The 19,610-nt window shown below is 55.8% G+C and overlaps 2 protein-coding genes across 23 annotated transcripts in view; both read right to left on the reverse strand.

Annotated features, from left to right (window-relative positions):
• Positions 1-4,675, reverse strand: part of ABCC3 (ATP binding cassette subfamily C member 3) — a 41,844-nt gene extending 37,169 nt beyond the window's left edge. The window contains exon 1 of one of the 2 annotated variants that reach the window (XM_010990311.3): positions 4,570-4,675. In XM_010990311.3, the coding sequence (XP_010988613.1) occupies positions 4,570-4,614 (45 nt within the window). In that variant the 5' untranslated portion in view covers positions 4,615-4,675. The remainder of the gene's footprint in view (positions 1-4,569) is intronic. The other variant, XM_064496077.1, reaches the window with a different exon arrangement.
• Positions 4,676-11,248: 6,573 nt separating this feature from the next.
• Positions 11,249-19,610, reverse strand: part of CACNA1G (calcium voltage-gated channel subunit alpha1 G) — a 61,590-nt gene continuing 53,228 nt past the window's right edge. For 10 of the 21 annotated variants that reach the window (XM_031469555.2, XM_031469552.2, XM_031469549.2 and 7 more), the window contains 4 exons: positions 19,047-19,400; positions 14,246-14,423; positions 13,745-13,914; positions 11,249-12,564 (listed from right to left, as the gene is read on the reverse strand). In XM_031469555.2, the coding sequence (XP_031325415.2) occupies positions 11,830-12,564; positions 13,745-13,914; positions 14,246-14,423; positions 19,047-19,400 (1,437 nt within the window). In that variant the 3' untranslated portion in view covers positions 11,249-11,829. Of the gene's footprint in view, positions 12,565-13,744; positions 13,915-14,245; positions 14,424-15,942; positions 16,246-18,177; positions 18,322-19,046; positions 19,401-19,610 lie in introns of those variants that run through there. The other 11 variants (XM_031469541.2, XM_031469538.2, XM_031469540.2 and 8 more) reach the window with 5 other exon arrangements.

Genomic DNA, 19,610 nt, shown 5'->3' on the forward strand with positions numbered 1-19,610 from the left:
TCCCAGTTCAGCACCGCCTCCTGGACCCAGCACTGGAAACAGGACAAGTTCCAGGTGGGGGAGGGGAGGGGCCCCATCATACAGCAGTGACACAGGCAAGCCTCACCCTCCCTGTCTCAGGGATCCTGCTCCACCTGATGCCCCTGGAACAGCCACAGGGAGGGGTGGCCACAACCTGAGTACTCTGATCCTGCCTCCTGGGAGGGTCAGCTGGCAGGCCCTGCTGGGACCTCCCTCCCTGGGGGCTGGCCCCATGCTCCCAGACCATTTCCTGGTCAGGGGACTAGCAGGCGGGCTTGGCAAAGCTCTCTCCCAAATGCCACTTCCCTGACTCACTTCCTTCCCTAAGTGACTGGCCCTTCAGACCAGGTCAGGGACAGTGAGGGAGCAGTAGGGCTGGCGAGAAGCCAGCCTGGGGCCACAAGGGATCAAATCTTTCTGCCAGAAGCCAGGACCTCAGAGGCTCAAAGTGGTCTAACACCAGCTTTGCTGCCACTAGATGGGATGGAGAGAAAGGATTCCAGCAGCCCTGGCCTGGCAGGGAGGACTGGATTCCTGGGGCGGGGGGTTGGGGGGGAAAGGGGGAGGGGCTGTGCTCCAGTAGCCTGAGGAGTGTCTGCCTCCCACCCACCTGCCTAACCTTAGGGGCCCTGCCTTTGCTGGTTTCCCCAAAGCTTTGGGGATCACTCTCTCCATTGAGAGTCAAAGTACATTGAAATCAGAGCCTCATCCATTATGCATACATTATGGAGGCCACCTATTCAGGCTATGCAATGACCCAGGAGGAGGCTGGGGAGGACCCTGGTGCCCGGGAGCCCTGAAGTCTGGAGGGCTGTAGTCATAGTCTGCACCTCAGCCTGATGCAATCAGTACTAAGCAACCAGACCTGGAGGAGGCCCCTGGGCCACCTGGGCCCAGCTGGAACCCAGAGAGGGTGATTAATTTGCCCAAAGTCACATAGCTAGTGAGTAACAGAATGCCACTAGCTGAAACAGAGCTGGAGACACAGGGAACTCCAAGGGACTAGGGCTTTGCCCCTACCTAGGATGGGTAAACAGCAAAGAGAACAGTGAAAGTGTTGGTGCCTGGCCATTGGGAGAACATAGGACTCTACCAAGAGCTGCTACTAGGTACACTTCATGTCTAAAGTGTGCAGAGAGCCAAGGAAAGAGAGATCTGGGAATCTCAGAGGAGAAACTGGAGAATCTCCCATTGGCCACATCTTCCCTCTTCCCAGTTGATCATAGAATTTCAGGGCAGGACCCCACCTCCTTCCTCTGTCCCACGTCTCCACCAGGTGGTCACTAACCATGTGCCTGCACCTCCCAGTGATGGGGAACTCACTATCTCTCAGGCAATCAGTGCCATTTTTGGATAGCTCTCTTGGTCAGGACCTTTGGATTTCTAAGCCCACATCAGCCTCCCAGGAAATTCCTGGAGCCAAAGATCAAAGCTAATTCTGTAAACAAGTCAACAGCCCGGGGCCTTCCTCTGTGCACTCTCTTCACCTCCGTGCTCCCTTATCTCCACTGCTCAGAGTAATCCTCCAGGCAGGGGGCAACGTGGTGCAGCAAAGGGACACATCTACCTTCTTCCTTCTAGAGACATCTCTGGCTTCATGACCCCTAGGCCATTTGTCACAGTTCATTCTCTTGGAATTTATTTCCATGAACTCCTTGGGAGTTCCAAGGCAAGTTCAGAGATGTCGGTAATCCACCCCAAAGTGGGTAGAGGAGAGAGAGAGCATCAAAGAAAGGATGAATCACTGGCCCAGTGCATGATGTGTGTGAGCGCACCACATGTGTGCACATGTCTGGGAGGTCATGGGTCCCCTTGGGACCACATTTAGATGGGACTGAGGCAGATGGATTTAGCCACAAATTCCCCAGCAGACAGCTAAAATGGGAGCCCCTGGCCTAACAGCCTGGCCAACCCTTTTCTTGTCGCTCTTCCCAAATCTCATACCTCCTTTTAACCTCATCTCTCCTTCTCTTTATTCCTCTTCCCAGGAATATCATGACCTGTCAACCACAGAGAGTTTTAAGTTCTCAAATCGTTTCACATTCCCTATTTTATTTGATCTCCACAACAATCTTGTGAGGTGGTTAGGAGATTGGTTATTTCCCCATTTTACAGATGGAAAAACTGAGGCTATGAGGATAAGCTTGTAAAAAGACTTGGTAGAGTAAACAAGTGGCCCAGAGGGACCACGTCTTCCTCTCCTACCTTTCATTCTTGGCCCAGGTACTTCCTGGCTGCCCTGAACTACTTCTCACAAGGTGGGTCACCTACAGGCCCCTAAGATAAAAGACTCAGGGACAAGTATACCTGAATAATATACAATGAAAATGAGATGCAAACTAGCACAGCACCAATGAGCAGCCCAGAACTCCAGGTCCTTTGAGGAATGGAGCTACAGCCGAGTCTCCATGTGGCTCGATTCTCTAGGTCTCAGACCCCGCCCCCTCTCTCTCAGAGGGTAAGCTGAGAACCTTCCTGCTTTCTCCTCATCCCACCTTCACTCACCAGCCACACTGGGTACAGCCTGGAACAGCTTTCAGGAGCCAAGAAGGTAATGTAGAAGATGGAAGGGGTTAAGACATTGGGGTCAGCTCCCTTGTCATTTGAGGTATCCACAGAGACCTCACTCCTTGGACCTAACATAGATGAGCTGACTCCCATGGACCCTGAGGTTCTCTGACGAGGTACACACAGCCCATGAGCATCAAGCCTTTCAGGGACTAGGGAGTCCAGAAGCCCAAAGTTTCACAGTCAGGCAGTGGGAAATTTGGACCCATAGCTCAGGGGCCCTGCTTCCCAGTCCAGCACTCTACAGCTGATTGTTGTATGACCTTAACAAGTCCATTCCCTCAGTTTCCCCAGCTCTAAAATGAAGGACCAGGCCAGCAGTTCCCAAACTCCAAGCTCTGACACTCTTGGATTCAGCAGCATCATGGAAGGGCAGAGCCAAAGGATCTCTACACTTGGAACAAGAAAGGAGTCCTGAGTTCCCCAAGTCCTGATTCCTCAAAGTCTGTCTCTGGACAGTCCTAAGCTCTCAGGGTTAACTGTCCACCCAGGAACAAGGGACCCTTGCACTTGAAGCTTGGTTTACAAGTCCTCTGCCTGGCCGAGACCTCCGACACTGTGACCACACCATGACCACATCAGCCAGGCTCAAGTAGGCAATGAGATGAAGTCACTCATGAGCCAAACAGGCAACCTCTGGACTCTGGAAACAAGTGACCAGCCAGGCTGGATGGCAGACAGGGTTCCTGTGGGGCTGGGCAAGAAGGGCAGCTACAGAGAAGTTGAACCATCTCTGATTAACCATTCAGTGACTCAGAGAAATGCGAGATCCCCAAAGATACTGTTTTACAGGTATTCCATCGCCCTAAATTTCAAAAAGCCATGTAACTTCCTCAGCCCAGCCCACACACATCCTAAGAGTGGGGTTCCTGACTGTATATACGCACTTACGTACACACAGGCACATGCACCCACACAAGCACCCACCCGTGCATAACACCAAGCATGCATGCATAAATTCTTAAAATGGGGAAAAGATTAAGAGATTGGGATTCAGAGGCCCTGGATTTGAGACCAGCCTCTGCTAGGCAGCCCCGAGACGACCACCACCAAGACCCTTGAATCTGAGTTTATCTGCAAAATGGAGACACACCACCACTTGCCTCCCAGAGCTGCAATGAATATCAGGCAGCTGCTGTGAGTAGGTTTTGAAAGCTGTAAGAAAGCTCTGCGGCTGTCTACAAGGAACACACCTGAGCTATTCTCAGGGTCTGGAGGCAGCAGCCTGAAAAGCAGCCTGATGCCTTAGAAAGGGATTGGGTGTGTGAAGCAAAAGGCCCGCTTTTCTCTCCAGCTCTGCTTTCCTCTAGCTGGGTGACTCTGAGCAAGTCCCTTCCTTTCTCTAGGCCTCCCTCTCCCCACCTGTAAAAGAAGAGGGTTAGACCAGGAAATCCTGATATCCTGTACTTGTAAGGGCCTGCCTCCAGAGTGCCTCTCCATCCTGAGGCCAGAGCAGTGAGGATCTCCCGCTTCTTGGTGGGTCTTGTCCAGAGGAAAGAACCTTTTCCAAGAAGGCAGAAGCTCTCTAGAAAGGGGAAGCCCAGTGGAGCCAGCCTCCTAAAGCACCTGGTTGAGCAGGTGTGGGGCTGGACATCCAGGCACTAGTCCATGGGGCAGGCGCTGAAGGGTCATCGAGTACTGGTAACACTAGTAATGGGGAAATGCTGCTTCTGCACCCTGCGGGTCAGCCCAGAGAGGGGACTGGAGTGAGGCAGCAAGTGGGGGCACCTTCTGATTCCAGGATGCTACCCACCGGGGGAGAAGCCTAATGCATGGCTTTCCTGGGCTCTCCCCTGCAGCCGCCGGCAGGCTGGCCGGCTGAGGAGGACCTGTGCAGGTCCCGGACGCCAAGAGGGACCGGGCTCTGGGCGTCGCCGCCAGGACATCCCACCCGCAAACCGCCACCGGATCGCATCGCCCCCTCCCCGGGATGTCTAAGGGCTCACGGTGTGCGCCCTCAGCCCCGGGACACTTCCTTACCCAGAACTTGGAGCCGAGCTCGCCGGAGCCGCACAAAGCGTCCATGGAGCCGGGGCGTGGCGTCGAAGACTGTGAGCACGGCCGCCTACCAGCCCGGGACAGACCCAGCGCCCGCCCAGAGCCGCCTCCGCCCCTGCGCTCCGTTCTGGCCCGCCTCTCCAAGCCCTACCCTCCGGCCCTTTGGGTTGAAAGGCGACGGCGCCTCCCGGAACTGCAGCTCTAGGAGGGATTTAGGGACAAGAATTAGGGGCCATTTACACATGACAACCCATTCCAGTGGCCCCTGAGCCGCGCCAGAGAGATGCCCCTCCAGATGCTAAGGCTGACAGGGCCGGAGCAGGGTTTTCCAGCGGCAAAGGCGGGCCCCCACCATGCACAGCTCCGGGGGAAGAGGGGAGGGGCAGAGTAGCCAAGAGACATGCAAAGGGACTTAGCAAGGCTCCCTCCTTGAATAAATCTTCGATAAGGCCATGTTCATCTCCGGACGTCAGTCTCCTCTTCTGTGAAATGGGAAGAGCCTGTGTGCCCAGACAATTTGGAGGCTACCTCTCCCCCACAAGCTGTCCAGGGACTGGCAGACACCAACACACTGTGTGTTCGTGTGTGTGTGTGTGTGTGTGTGTGTGTGTGTGTGTGTGTGTGTGTGTGTACTCCAGGAGACAGGGGGTCCCAGCATCATCTAGATGGTGACTTCCTTCGATTCTCTTAAATTGCTGCTTGCCTGAGGGTCTGTCTCTCCCTAATCTTGTGCCTGTTGCTGCAGTATCACTCTGTGCCTCCATTTCCACTTCTGTAGAACACGGATTATCATAGTACCAACGTCATAGGGTTACTCTGAAGATTAAATGGGAAAGGTATGTAAAGCATCAAGCATATCTCCTGGCACACTTAGTAGGCACCCAACATGTGTTAAGTTCCTCCACTTCAGTCTGGTCAGGGTGGGGGATAGGCAAGTGAGGCCCCAAGGAGAGCCCCACACTAGCACACTTCTAAGGCTGAGCCTCCACATTCCTATCTATAAATTGGGCTTGGGCTCAGTGGCCTCCTCCTGCTTGCCCCAGCTTGGCCCTGCTGGGATCCCTCCTTCCATCTCTCATTACCCCAGTCCTTCTCTCTTCCCTACCAGTATCCCAGAAGCCAATTCCCCACCCTTCTTGGGGCTGAGAAGGAACCCACCCCCTATCCCAGCAGGCCTTACCCCGGCCCATCTCTCCCCTGCCCTTGCCTCTCAAGCTGGTCCCTGTCTAGGATCCGCCTAGGTTCCCTGGTGACCCCTTCCCTGACACTTATTCTCAAGAGAAGGTGTTTTCTTGCTTGGCTGCTCAGCAGCCAGTGTGGGTAGGTGCCAGCAAGATAGCACAGAAGGAGCAGCCACCTCCTGTCCCTCTGGGCAGGCAGGAAGTCACGAGAAAGAAGTCCCTTCAGCCCTGGGCTATCAGAACAGAGATCTGAGCTACCAGGGGGTGGGAGCAGGGTGGACAGGGCTCCCCCTTCCCCAGTCAGTGGGACCAGGGGCCTCTCCCCCTCTACTAGGCAAGTCCTGTCTGCACCCCTCCCCACCCCAGTCTCTCTGCCCCACTCCTCTGTCTCCGAGCCAGACTTTGCAGAGCTTTCGCACTCTTGTCACAGTGTGCCTTGGGTTATATTTAGTTGTGAAGAATCTGTCTTCCCTGCCAGTCTGAGAGGTCCCTGAGGGCAGGGATCGACTGAGTCACCTCAAACCCCCTCCACGCCTTGAGCAGAACCTTTAGTATACTGTGTGACAAGTCCCTTGTTGTCTCTGGGACTCAGTTTCTTGAACAACTTGGACAAGATGCCATCTAAGGTGTCTTCCTGCCCTGGTGATCCAGGCTCCTGCGATGAGCAGCCCGAATCTTCCTTCAGCCCTTCCTCTAGTTTGGGGCAGGACTCTTGAGTTCTGTCTTCAGCCCTGGGGCTAGAGCACCCTCCCCTTTGGCCCTGGCCGTCTCATTTTGCCATTAGAGAGCCTTTCCCAAGCCTGCAGCGTTAGGTGGGAGCCCCTGCGATAGTGGTGGGACACCTGGCCATCCTTGCCTTCTCCCGTCTCTCTTGAGGCATTCATTGGGAGTTAGCCCCTCCTGACCCCTCCTGGAATGTGGCTCCCTTCACGCAGTCCTTGAATAACAGCTGCAGTATTCAAGGACATTACAGTTTTGGTTGTTCTCACTAGAGCAAGAAAAGTGAGGCTCTGAGTTGTCTTATCCTGGCAGCGGCAGGATGAGCTCCACGTCTTCTGAATGCTGGGCTATTTCCCTGCAGCCTCTGGACAGGATGCATTTCCTGTATCCTTAGCTGTTGCACTCATGTCCTGCCTCCCGCCACCTTCAAGACTGTTTGGCACACTCTCCCCACTCTGCCTTACTTCCCTTTCTGTACCTGGCAAACTCTAGTCAAGATTTTACTTGATTCTACTTGAAGATTTTACTCAAGCACCCCCCTTTCATCCCTCCCCAGCGTTCCTTGAACCTCCCCCACCTCAGTCCTGGGCTAGGGACCCTTCCTCTGCGCGGCCCTCCCTCCCTGTGCTGTACTCACTCATTGTCTTGCTTTTCTCCCCCAAAAGACTTCGGATATCTTAAGGATAAGGGCCAAGTCTTATGTACCACAATATTCTCAGCACCCAGGACAGTGCCTGGCAAAGCTGGTCTTCAGGAAATATTTGTCGACTGATTCAACAAGCATCCTGTGTCCTTAGAAGAAGTCATAAGTAGTGAGGGCACTGTAGCACTAGGTTTAGTCCCAGCAGTGAGCTTTGTCCACTCCGATTTTGAGTTTTCAGAACCAAGATGTTTCCAGCTGGAGGCTCCTGTGAGGATAAGTAAGGGCCTGTGGGTTGGGCTGTAGCAGAGAGAGGGACCGAACCTCCACCAGCTTTAATGGCCCCAGCCCCATCCTCTCTCCCCAACTGACTGCAGCTCCAGGCAGGGTGGACCAAGTGTGTGCTGCCTCTCCCCACGACCAGTGAGCATCCCAGGGGAACCCAGCATCGGGGACTTCTTGGCAGAAAGATGGAAAGATAAGATAATTGCAAAGTACAGCTTTGAGCAGGAATGACAGCAGAGAGAAGAAAGCAGAACAAGTAGGGGGGAGTGATGGGGAGGGTCAGGTGGGAACTGACAAGACAAGGAGAAGGCTGTGGAGCTGCTAGTTCTGCCCTCCACACACTGCCTGGCTCCTTCTAGCCCCTGTGGCTCCTGGACGGCTGAGAGCACCCGCAAATCAGCCTCCAGCTCCCAAACTCCAGCTCTCTCCTCCAGAGCCCGGCCTTGTGGGGGCTGCACTGGTCCCACCTGTGGCCTCTGTAGGGCTGCCTCTCCACCTCCTGTGTGCACTTTGATCTGATTTGGCAGGCATGTGGGCACTAGCTGCTGTGCCCGCTTCAGGACTTTTCAAAGCAAGAAGAATTAATTAGCTCCGTGGGCCACAGTCAGCAGCTTCCGCACCTGGAGCAGGCCATTCCAAAGTTCTTAGTGGCATTCCCTCATGGGCATTTGCAGGAGCCACCACCTCCTTGACCTGCCTTGCTGTGCCCTCAGAGCAGGACACCAGCCCACAACTAAAATTGATTTTGAGAGTTAATTCCCCTCTTGGCAACCCCTGCCCTGGATTAGTCATGGTGCACTGGCCGTGGGCCGGGATCACTGGGGTCCACGGTTTGGCACCCCAGGGGCCGCAGGGATTCTCCACATACAGACAAATCCTTCATTGGGCCCTGCAAGCCTGTCTCCTCCTTCGGGGGCTGTACATAGCACTTGTCTGTAGAAGGTGTCCTCTCCCTGGCTAGGTCCCTCTATAGAAGGGGCACCAGGTGGCATCAGGTGATGGTGCCTTGTGCTGCCACCTGGTGGATGATGCCCTCACTGCACTGCTGTCACCGGCCCTCCCCCCAACCCCACACAGGAAAGGTGAGACAAAGCTATGGGGTGTGGATTGTCGTGGGTGTGGATTAGGGGTAAAGTTGGAAGTGAAAACGTTTGGAAAGTGGGAGAGGTCTGGGTGGGGCAGGGGAGAGGACAGGAAGGGATGGGTAGAGGAGGAGGAGAACAGGTACTTTGAGATTCAAGGGCAGCATTACACCAGGGAAAGGTGGTGCCTGGGAAACTGGGTTATTGCAGTCAGCCTTGGCCAGCCCTTGCAAGCACCTGCAGCTGAGAAACACTTTCTCTTGGGGTCAAACTGCTCTCTCCACAGAAGGTGGGAGACTGTGGGCTCCTCTGAGCCTCTGAGTACACCAAGCTGGGATCTTGTCGGTACATTTCCATGAACACAAATGTGACTGCTTTGGAAAAGGCCTCCCTGGCAAGTCATTTTGTGATCAGAACTCCTCACACCCTCCACAGTGGGAAAGAGGCTAGGATAGTGTGAAGCCAATGGTCTGGAGGTTGGCCAGATCAAAGATCAAATCTCAACTCTGCCATTTCTTGGCTGTGTGATCTTGGGTCTGTCACTTAACCTTTCTGAACGCATTACCTCATGAAAAAATGATGGCAATTGTTACTTCCCTTGCTCGGGTGTTGTGAGAAGTAAGTGAAAGACTGCAGATGAGCCTCAGATTGTTTTTAGCACCAGCTCAGCTTGCTTCTCTTCCTAGTGCCCCCGCCCCCAGACAGACCTTTTCCCGGAGTCTTGGGGGAGAGGAAACAGAAGCAGCCAAGCCCAAGGTGGGGGCTTGCAACTGTTAACACAATTTCCTCTGAACCCACAAAAAGAAGGCTGAGAGCAGAAGTGCCAGGGTAGATGCTCTTACCTCCAAAAGCTCCCACATGCCTGAAGCTCCTGGCCAGTTTCAACCCTGCCCTGGAGGCCCTAATCCAAGACCTGCTGGCCCTCCCCACCCCAGCCTCCTTCAGACTCTTCCACTCCCCATTCCCGGTCTATCCTGGACCACAATCAAAGAACCAACCAGACAAGCATCATGAGGTTAGCATCCTCGTTGTTATTACTACTGTTAATAGGATGCAGCAGTATCATTATTCCCCCTTCAAAACCCTTTTAATGAGACATAGTCTCCATCACTGATAAAGATTTTACATTGTTGGGAGAGAGGCCACAATTCTCTCCCCCAGAATATCCACTTTGACTCTGAGGGGTCCTGGGGCCGGGGGTGGGTGGGAAGCCTGGGGTTGAGGGGAGGGAGTAGCAGCCCAGGTGTCTGGCTTCACCTTGACCCGGAGTCCTCTATTAGACGAAGACTCCAGAGCACGCTTCCCCAAATCTCCCACTGTCATTAGGGACTATATAGCTACAGAATGCTACAAAAATATAAAAGCTTAATCTGCAGACCCAGGTGACAAAACTCTAGGAGTTTTGTGCAGTTTTGCTTTTTTTACATTTTTTTAAAAGGGAGTTTCTACATGTACCCCTATCTCGCCACCCAAGGAGACCAGAGGGAAGAGTGTCACACTATTGCGTACCCTAAGAGGATAAACCCAGGTGTTTGCTTCAGGGAGTGGTATCATTTCTGTCCAAAAGTCAATGCTCAAGGAAGTGGAGCTGGGGATCTTCAGGGGTGCTGGCAGGGCCCGGCTGGCTAAGCTAGTCATTGGTGCACATGGCACTGTGTCTTGGCACCAGAGTTTCAGACAAAAGAACATTCCCCGTGGGAGCACCAGAAAGGAGGTTCTCAGCCATGTCACTGGCCCCTCCTCCTCTCCCCTTCCTCCTCTCTGCCTGCCTAGCTGCCTTCGCCCCCTTCGTCCTCTGCTGGCTCCCACTGGGCAGGCAGCAGCAGACCGTGTAAACTCCTTGCTGGGGCTCGGGGCTCGTTCATCACCCCCCAGGGGGCCAGCTCTCCACTCAGCAGCCTAGCTGCCCAACCCTACCAACTCCACCTGGAGGTCCCGGCCCTGGCCCCCTCCGTCTCCGGAGGGACCAGCCTGCTCTGTTTGTACAGCTTAATTCCACTGCCAGCCCTGATGGGGCAGCTCCCACAGGGCCAGTCAGTGAGCCCTTCCAAGGCAGAAGGCTAAAGCCCTGACCGCTCAGGTTACCCAGGCTGAATGAAGCCTGAGAAAGAAAACCCAGAAGCGTTTGCACCACCTACAACCCCGCCCGCCCCGAATCCCTACTGCAGCAGCTGAGGCGCCTCCCCTAGCCTCAGTCGGCCCCATTAACCAAAACAGCCTCATTATGCCAATTTCCAGCTTTCAATGCACGGCTGATAGCTGTCAGCAGAAATAAGAGTTAATCTGGAATTACTCACATTCACAGAGCTGCTTGGCTAACAGGAAGAGATAAAGCTTTGATAGAAGAGGGAGTAGACCCTGCTTGTCCAGCCTTCCACCCAGGAGAGGGGCTTCTCTCTTCCCTCAGCCCTGGGAGGCAAGGCTACAAGGGAGAGGTGTGTAGGATCTCTCTCCCTCTCCCTCTCTCAGGCACGCGCACGCGCACACACACACACACACACACACGCAGCTTTGACCCCTTCCCTCCCCACCATCCACTCCCCATCTCCAGGAATTTCTCTCCAATGCCTTCTGGAAATGCCTAACTCTGTCCCTTTTACTCTGGATCGTGATTAACTTTTTATTTTGGAAAATTACTTTATTATAGATATAGATATAGATACGTATGTATGTATATATAAAAAGGTTCCATTTCATTTGTAAAATCTTATTTTTTTCTTTTTCTCTTTTTTTTTCCTACAGAAAATGATGACGAGGTTAAAGGAAAAAATAAGTTACATTACAGTTTCCAAAATGGTTCTCGCTCTCCACTGAAGATGGGCCTCCGTCAGGGCTGTAATGCACTCTCGGTCCCAGCTTGTGCTTTGCAAGAAGAAGGAATATAACTAGACTAGTTATTTTAGGTTAAAATAGCCAAGAGACAGACGCCTTCGCCTCAAAAATATTCTGAGACACATAAAAGTAGAAGGAAACAAGTCTCTTCAGTCACAAAATGTCGTACATCCCGCAAATACTAGATTCAATTAATTTAATAAAATAGAATATACATAGAGATTCTGCACAAACGTATTGCTTTCTCCCAACAGCTCCTGGTGTCGGGAACCTCAGCTCCACTGGGCCACTCTCTTTCTGCCGGGAGCCAGGGTGGCCAGGATGGCCAGGGCGGCTGCTTTGAACTCTCTAGAAGATCTGCTTGCCGGTGCTCAGTGCCACTGAGGCAGGGAGGAGCGCCTCCTTGGTGTCCATATGGAACTTTGTTTAGGAGTATAGCCCAGGAGGAGGAGCTAGGATTTGGCACCCAGTGGAGAAAGGTGAGTGGGAGAGGAGGGCAGGACTAGGGGTCCAGTTCTGCTGGGTCAGAGGATAAACCAGAGAGACTCAGCACGTCTTTCTTTGGGGGAGGCGAGGCAGCCATGCTGTCGGGAGCGCCAGAGGCCGAGGGATCCTTGGAGTCGCTGGACGGAGCCCTCCGGCGGAGGCAGACGCCAGGGCTGGGTGGGGGCCGAGGGCCCTGGCTCTCTGGGGGGTCTATGGAGATACTGGGTGGGCTGAGTTTCTTCTTGGGCCGACTCCTAGGCCCCCCAAGAGGCTGAGCCCCGAGGCTAGAGGGGCCGGGGCCCAGGCGGGCTTGGGAGCCGCTGTCCAGGCAGCTGACGGCGATGGAGTGCCTCCTCTGCTCGTCCAGCCAGGACATGGGCCGGCGCGGGCCGCTCTGGGACTCCACGCTGAAGCACTTCTTCAGGTCCCGCGGGGAAGGGGGTTCCTCCTGGCTGCCCCCAGGCAAGAGGTCTCCTGAAATCCAGCTCAGCTCTGTGTCCAGCTCTAAGCTGCTTCTGGTCTCTGGTAGGTCCTTGCCCCAGGTGGGTTCTGGGCCCGGGCAGGGGGCTGATGGGGGCATATGCTTTGAGATCTTGCTCTGGCTGCAGGAATGCTGTGGCGCCTGGGTGTTGGAGCGGCCCCAGAGCGGGGCGGCCCGGGCCAGAGGCGGGGAGGGCCCACTCACCTCTGAGAGCAGGTCTTCCCTGCTGCCCAGGCCCTGGACGTCCAGGGAATCAGTCCTTATTGCTGCCTGTGTGGGGTGGGGGCAGGGCTTAGCCCAGAGGCTTCCTCTTCTCCATGAACTGTCCCACTGGCAAGTCAAGCAGCCCCCTCCAACCCCCGCCATGGAGCTGCAGGACCACCCTAAGCAGGGGTACCAGTATTTGCTCTTGTTGAGAGGTGGGGGCCACGTGCACCATGCCTCTCCCACCCCTAAGGCTGCAGGAATAGCTCTCTACAGCTCCCAACCCCTGGGATACAAGAAAGTCCTAGGCCAGCTCTGCTCCCCAGCTGGCTCCTTCACGCTTCCCAGTCTCTTTACTTCTTTGGCCTTAAATGCCCTTCCTGAATGGCAAGTACCCCTCAACTTTTTGGGCTCAGGTCCTCTGTGATGTAGTACCTGACAGTCTTCACCCTCAAGTAAAACTGACCCCCTCCTCCCCTGCTCCCTGCTGCACCACACACATGAGCACCCATGCATCTGGGACCTGTCATGACCTGGTGGGGTATATGTCTCCACTGTTGCACCCCCAGCTCCAGAGGGCAGGGGCTACCTCATTTGTCCATGTCCCTGGTACCTGGACACAGAGGCTGCTCAGTGAATATTTGCAGAATGGACGAGATTGGTGCCTGCTCCCCAAACGTGCCAGGTTGGGCAGATTCTTGTGAGGCCATCCTCACACATAAGGCACACACAGCATGGGCAGTGGCCTTGTCCCAGTGGGGACAGAGAAGTGTCACCTGGCTACATGAGCCTCTGCTCTGTGCTCTTGGAGTGTGGGCTCTGGAAGGTGGGCCCTGGGCTTGGTCAATAGTGGAGACACCTAAAACATGCCTTGTACTCCTTAGTTAGGTTTACCAGTGAAGAAGACAGGGAGACAGCTCTGGGCTACGGAAAGGGAGTCCAGAGACTGGGCCAGGTTCTACCTATTAATCTGCCATGTGCCCCTGGGCAAGCATGACCTCCTTTGGTCCCCAGGCCCCTTCAGTGAAACAGGAGAGGGGGTGCAAACTCCAAGAGGGCACAGACCACTTCTGCTTTGCCCGGAATTGTGTCCCTGGTATCTCAAACTCAGCCTGGCACATCATTGGCACACAATCAGTATTTACTGGGAGAATGAAAGTGGCCATCCTGGTCATCACCAACAGCCTAGGATTCTCAGCAGAGAGGCCAGCCCCTGGGCCCATGCCCACCCTCCACACCTGCTCACCTGGCGCCTGAGTGGCCTCTGGGCCAAAGGGGAGCGGCCTGGTGGGGGCAGTTTGGGGATGGTGCCCCACGTGGGAGCACTGTGGGGCTGGAGCAGGTGGGGTGCATCTTTGGGAAGCTGCAGGATGTAGCTGGTGTCTGCTGGCTGGGAGTGAACGGACAAGACGGAGCCTGGCGGGGAGGGGAGGAGAGAGTAGAACTGGAGAGTGGGCTGAGCTGGCTCCCACCTGAGTCCCTCCCGAGTCCCTCCCGGCCCCTCTCTCCCCCATCAGAGCCTCTACCCTCACCACACCACCCGACCCTGGATTGAAGGCCACTCCCCTGAGGCTGGGGGCTCCCTCAGGCAGGGGCTGGGTGACCTCGTCAAGATGGGGGCTCCTCAGAGGTAGGAGAGGCCTCTTTGCCTGCCTCAGTTACCCCCACGTCCTGAAGTCAGGACTGGGTTTAGGCAAAGACGGGTCTCCTGGTGTGAGTCGAGCTGGCTTGCCCCCAGCCTTGGTACCTGACTGAGCTTTGGGGAGCCCCCAGCCCCTGTGTCCCAGGGACCCCTCGGCAACGCTCCCATCCCGGCACATGTAGCTGTCATTGGGCAGAGAGTGCGTTCGGCTGACCCCAGACTTCCTCACAGTCAGCAGATCTGGTCCCAACATGAGGGTCACCTCCTCAGGATGGGACTCCATCTGCAAAAGGAACGAGGTGGGAGGTGGGAGGAAGAGGAGGCATCCAGCTTTGGTTACTGAGGCAGAGCTGGACGACAGAAACCAGAAGCCACCCCCCACCAGCCCTGGCCCCCATCCCTTCCCTGGACAAGGTGGTGATGGGATGAGTGTGGCCAGGGAGAAGGAACGGACACATGGATGAGCCCTCTATACACAGGGAGGAAGGGGATGAGAGGACGCCCTTCCCCCAGGAAACTATTGGTACTGCATCACCTTGGAGCTTCCCAGCGGGGATGGCGGAGGGGTAAGGAGGTACCCAGTGGAAGGGAGCAGCCCCCAGCCCCCAGCCCTGCAGGTAGTCCAAGAGCTCATTCTCAAGGCCCCCTTGAGATGCTCTGAAACTGCACAGAGAAAAGTTAAAAGCTAACAGCAGCACCCCCATCCCAATTGCTGTGCTGGGGCCGTTGGGGGATCGGGGAGTGGGGGAGGACCTTCCCAATGCGCAGGGGACCAGGCAGCCTGGGGATGCCTGCAGGAAGGAGGCTGTTTTACCATCTAGTTTTTTAAGGCAGCCCCAGCACCCAGCACTGGACAAAGGCTGGGTTAATGTGAGCTGAATGACAGATGAACACTAAGGGGATGTCACAGCTGGCTCACCCACCTGTCTATACCACCCCACTTTTAATTACACAGTGACCTTGGCAGTAGTGGGTGGGGAGCAAGGCCTGGGTACCATGAACTCAGATGGGCAGACTGGGGATGGGAGTGGGTTTTTTAATCTATTTCAAAGAAAGGCAGTAATTAGCTTGGAGGGAGAGAAGGTTTGTTCCCAAGAGATTTCTCCGTCACCCTGTTCGTTCCTAGTTCTAAGAGAGTTTAGAGGTTCCTGTCCCCATGTGGGCCCAGTCAGTTAAGCAGCCCCAGCTGGCCTAAGCATGGCCGTGCCAGGAAGCAGTCTGGGTCCTTTGCTTCCTCTCTCAGCCCCACTTCTGCCAGTCACTCCAAGAACCCCGGGGACCCCTAGCCTATGGTCAGGGCACTGCTCCAGCAGTCCTGCTGTGACGAAGGGACCTTCTTAAGCCCCAAGAGGAGGGGAAAGGCAGGGAGGAGGGGGCTGCTCACAGTCAGAAGGGGATGGGGAGCCAGGCAAGGGTGGAGAAGCTGTCAGAACACAAAGAAGCCCCCCAGGACATGGGGACACACAGGGACAGTGACGGGGAGACAGGGACGGCCCTCATGTGGAGAAGGGCATGGTGGTGGCAGCAGAGATGTGGCTCTCACCCGCTGTATGGTGGTGAATGGCTCATGTTGGGGGCAGGTGGGAAGGAGGGGTGCGAGGAGTGGGAGGGCTGGCTTGCACAGGGCTCCAGATACAGAGACTGACTCCACACCCAGGCAGGCCCTTTGGTCAGCTGCCTGATGACACCTCTGTTTTGAGTTGTGTCACTCCTGGGTGGCTGGATGAACTCTTTCACGACTGCCGCCCCGGGCCCTTCTGGGAAAGGCCCCAATTTAATCTTACCTAAGTTTTTTGTCCACTGTGGGGGATGTGAAGGACCTAGCAGAGCCTGGGCACTAAGTGCCGCCTCTGGGTGGGGCCTGGTGGGGCCTGGCGGCAGCGTGAGACAAGGGGAGGGGTCTGGAGCCCTGCAGCCAGCCCGGCCCCTGGGGAGGCTGGGGAGGGCAGTGAGGGGCTGTGTGTATGTACATTGCTCTCCAGGGCACTAAGTAAGGGTGTGTGAGTGTCATCAGGCAAAGAGTCATCCGTCAGAGCTAGAGAGCAGGACGGTTCAGACACAATCTCTGACGTCAGAGACAGAGCCTCCATCTCAGCTAGAGGGATCTAGACAGGGAGAGAGATGATCAGGCATAAGAAACCAGGACAGTGCACACTCTTGCGTGTGCAGGCACACACATGCACACGCACACACACACACACAGAGCCCCCCTTTCTCCCTTTCACAAAGCATAAGGAGAAAAGGCCTCCCTTCTCTCTCCCCAACCATTTTCAAGAAAACTGAGAGCGCCCCCCCGCCCCTTCAAACCCCCGCTCTGATCAGAGAGGCTGCGCAGGCACCAAAGAGCCGGAGCAAACACCGACAAAAGCGAGGAGACACAGGAACACGTTCTAAAGATGCCCAGGAACCTTAGCAGCCCCTCCCACACCACCACCACCCAGGGAGGAAGCAGGGAGCGGGGAGGGATTCTGATTCTCAGAGAGATACCAGAAAAAAAAAAAAAAAATGAAGAAAGGCCTGCAAAGCGCCTTTCTGCTCTCTGCTCCCAGCACAGACAGAGCGGCGTGGGGGGCACTGGGGACAAAGCTGCCAACCTGACAACTGCTTTCTGCCTATTCTCTCTGCTTCTGAAAGCCTAGCAGGCTTGGCCTGCCCCCAGATTCCAGCGTCTTCCCTCCTGGGCCCTCCTCCGCCTGTCCTCTCCAGCTTAGGTTTTGGGAGAGGCTCTCCTCCCACTGGCCTGAACTGGGCACACTCAGGTGGGCCACCACACAATCTGGCTGGCTCACCTGGGATCTGCAGCAGGGCTTCAGTGCCTACGGACCCTAAGGGGTGGGGGTGGGGGTGCCGTGCCTCCCAGATGAGCTGGTCACCTTCTCATGACATCCTCCTCCCCACCAGCCCCTTCCCCATAAGCCTCCTTCAGGATGGGAGGCCTCAGGAAGGGACTCACTCTCCCACTGATCATTCTAGGTCATTGCCAGTTTCAGGCCCCTAGATCCTATCTGAGACTGAATTCCAACAAGAGATCAGGAACACTCAAGGCAAGTTCCCTTCCTATTTAAGGGTCAGTGTCCATTTCTTTGGGTCAGGCTACAGACGTCCCAGGTACTGGGAGCCCACTTTCCACCCTGTCACCCGCCATGGCCTGTGGGGCACTAGGCTTTCTATCTCCAGCTGACACCTGTCTCCCTGCTTCCACTCTGGGTCTGCTGGGGGCTTTCCTGCAGCCCCTGACCTAGGAGGGGGGGTGGTAGAGTGCACCTCCAAGTACAGGGGGTCACAGGAGCCAGACAGGTGGCAAGGGGAGAAGAGGAGGGCAGGAGGACCCTAGAAAGCAGAAGACCATGTTTATTTAGATGGGACTGGGGGAGAAACACATGTAGTGCTGTGGGAGGGGACTGGGCCTGGGGAGGAAGCTAAGTCCTATTTCACCCAGAGGTCACCAGAACCGTCCCAGCTGGAGCCCTCTATTCCTTCTCAGGACCAGGTCAGAAGCCACTGGCTACTGACAGCACCCATTGCGCCCATTGGGTTTCGTGGCCTAAAAAGCCACCAAACAGAGGACTTGCGGGAGGGTGCTGGATACAGGAAAGAAGCAGACTGTGACCTAAGATATGTCCCTCAGTGGGTCTCTGGCCACCTGCACTCTCTCCCGAAGCACCTCTCCCCTGGGTCTGGACCTCACTTCCTGCACCCGCTAAGGTCCCACTGCCAACTTGTGTTCTGCTCCATCCTCTTCCCTTTCAGGTTCTTTCTTACAAGTGCCCTCTCCAAACCCCTCCTCCACCTATCCTTCTCCCTCAGAAGTGCAATCTCAGCATCCCTACCTTCCAACTGCATGTTCCAGAGGTTGATCTCAGCCTGAAGAACCCCTGGCTGCCTCCTGCCAAGCCCAAAGCTCAACTGAGGCCCTGAGGCTGTTCTCTCCCCAGATACCCAGTGGGCAGGAAACACCCTCCTCCCCAGAAGCATGGCACAGCATGGCACAGCCCAGCACAGTCAGGGGAAGGGGCACAGCACGGGGACACAGTAACCTGTGGGTCGGAGCCGCCCGGGCTGCGGGCAGGAGGGAAGGCAGAGGGCTGGCCCCCTGAGCCTGCCAGCTCGTCCATCAGCTTCAGCTCCCCGTCCAGGGAGCCCTGGATCAGCAGGGATATGGTGTCAAACAGCTGTCTGTCCTGGGGAGGACCAGCCCATAAGGGGAGCCAGAGAGTCAGGGGAGCAGGGATCAGAGGAGCAGTGATGGGAAGTGTGGTGGCAGGGGATTGAGAAGAGGCATAGAGACATAGAGCAGAAAGAAGAGGTCACACACATGTGTGCTCACGCACGCACATATAAACACACACACACACACACACACAGAGCGACAAGGAGAGAAAGAGAAGGGGACGGGGAAGTGGGGAAGAGAGAGATGTGGGAGAAGGAAGGAGAGATGGGAGACAGAGGATGAGAAGAGCCCATAGGGAGAGAGGGAAAAGGAAAGGAAAAGGTGACAGGTGTAGATCAGGAAAAAAAGATCGAGATACGGAATCAGGCAGGTTGAAGGGTGGGGAAGGAGAGAGGTTTGGCAATCGGGCAAGGGTAATAAAGAAACAGGAAGGAAACAGAAAACACCCTTGAACCTAAGAGCCAGGAAGGGGAGTCCAGGCCAGGCTGGAGGCACAAAGGACGGATGAGCCAGCATGTATGCCAGCAGCCTACTGGGGTGGCCCCTTGCCTCAGGTGTGGGCAGCCATCTCTGGGGACGGGCAGTGGCCTGGGTCACCTCTCTTCATCCAGGCAGGACGGTCAGAACAATTGAGGAGGAGCCCTAGGGTCTGCTTGCTGCCCACTCCCTGTACACCACCCGTGCCTCCCGTCTGAGGCCCACACCCCCTCAAGGCATAGGTGGGTGTTTGCTCACCATGGAGTGCTCCAGGGAGAAGTGGGAGGCTGCTCCGGCATGGGCCACACTGTGTGGAGCCCCAGGCTTGGGGCTGCCGGGGCTGTCGGGGCCCTCGACCCCAGGCCAGAGGAAGGGGCTGCCCAGCGGCGAGGGGGGCTGTGGGCTGAGTGTCTTCATCTCCAGCTCCAGCTCAGCCTCCAGCTCGGCCTCCTCCTTGGCCTCCTTGTTGCTCTCCTCCAGGTGCTTCATCAGCACGGCAATCACCACGTTGACCAGCACAAACTGGGCTGTCAGCACGAAGGACACGAAGTAGATGGGGGAGATGACTGTGTTGTAGCAGGTGGACTCCTGGTCGCAGTCCCGGAGGGTGTCCTGGAGAGGCAGGTCAGAGAGATGAGGCTGGGAAGACAGCGGAAGGAGCCATCAGGGGAAATCGGGTCGCTGGTATCACAGCGTGCTGCAGGCGGAGAAGGAAGGGCAGGAGGAGGGAATTACGGTGTCTTGGGGGCAGAAGAACACTAGACACTGTCTTGGGAAGTGTGAGTCAGAGCATGTCCTGGGGAGAGGTAGTTCTAGAGTGTT

This window comes from Camelus dromedarius, chromosome 16 (genome assembly GCF_036321535.1).
Source record: "Camelus dromedarius isolate mCamDro1 chromosome 16, mCamDro1.pat, whole genome shotgun sequence".
Classification (NCBI taxonomy): domain Eukaryota; kingdom Metazoa; phylum Chordata; class Mammalia; order Artiodactyla; family Camelidae; genus Camelus; species Camelus dromedarius.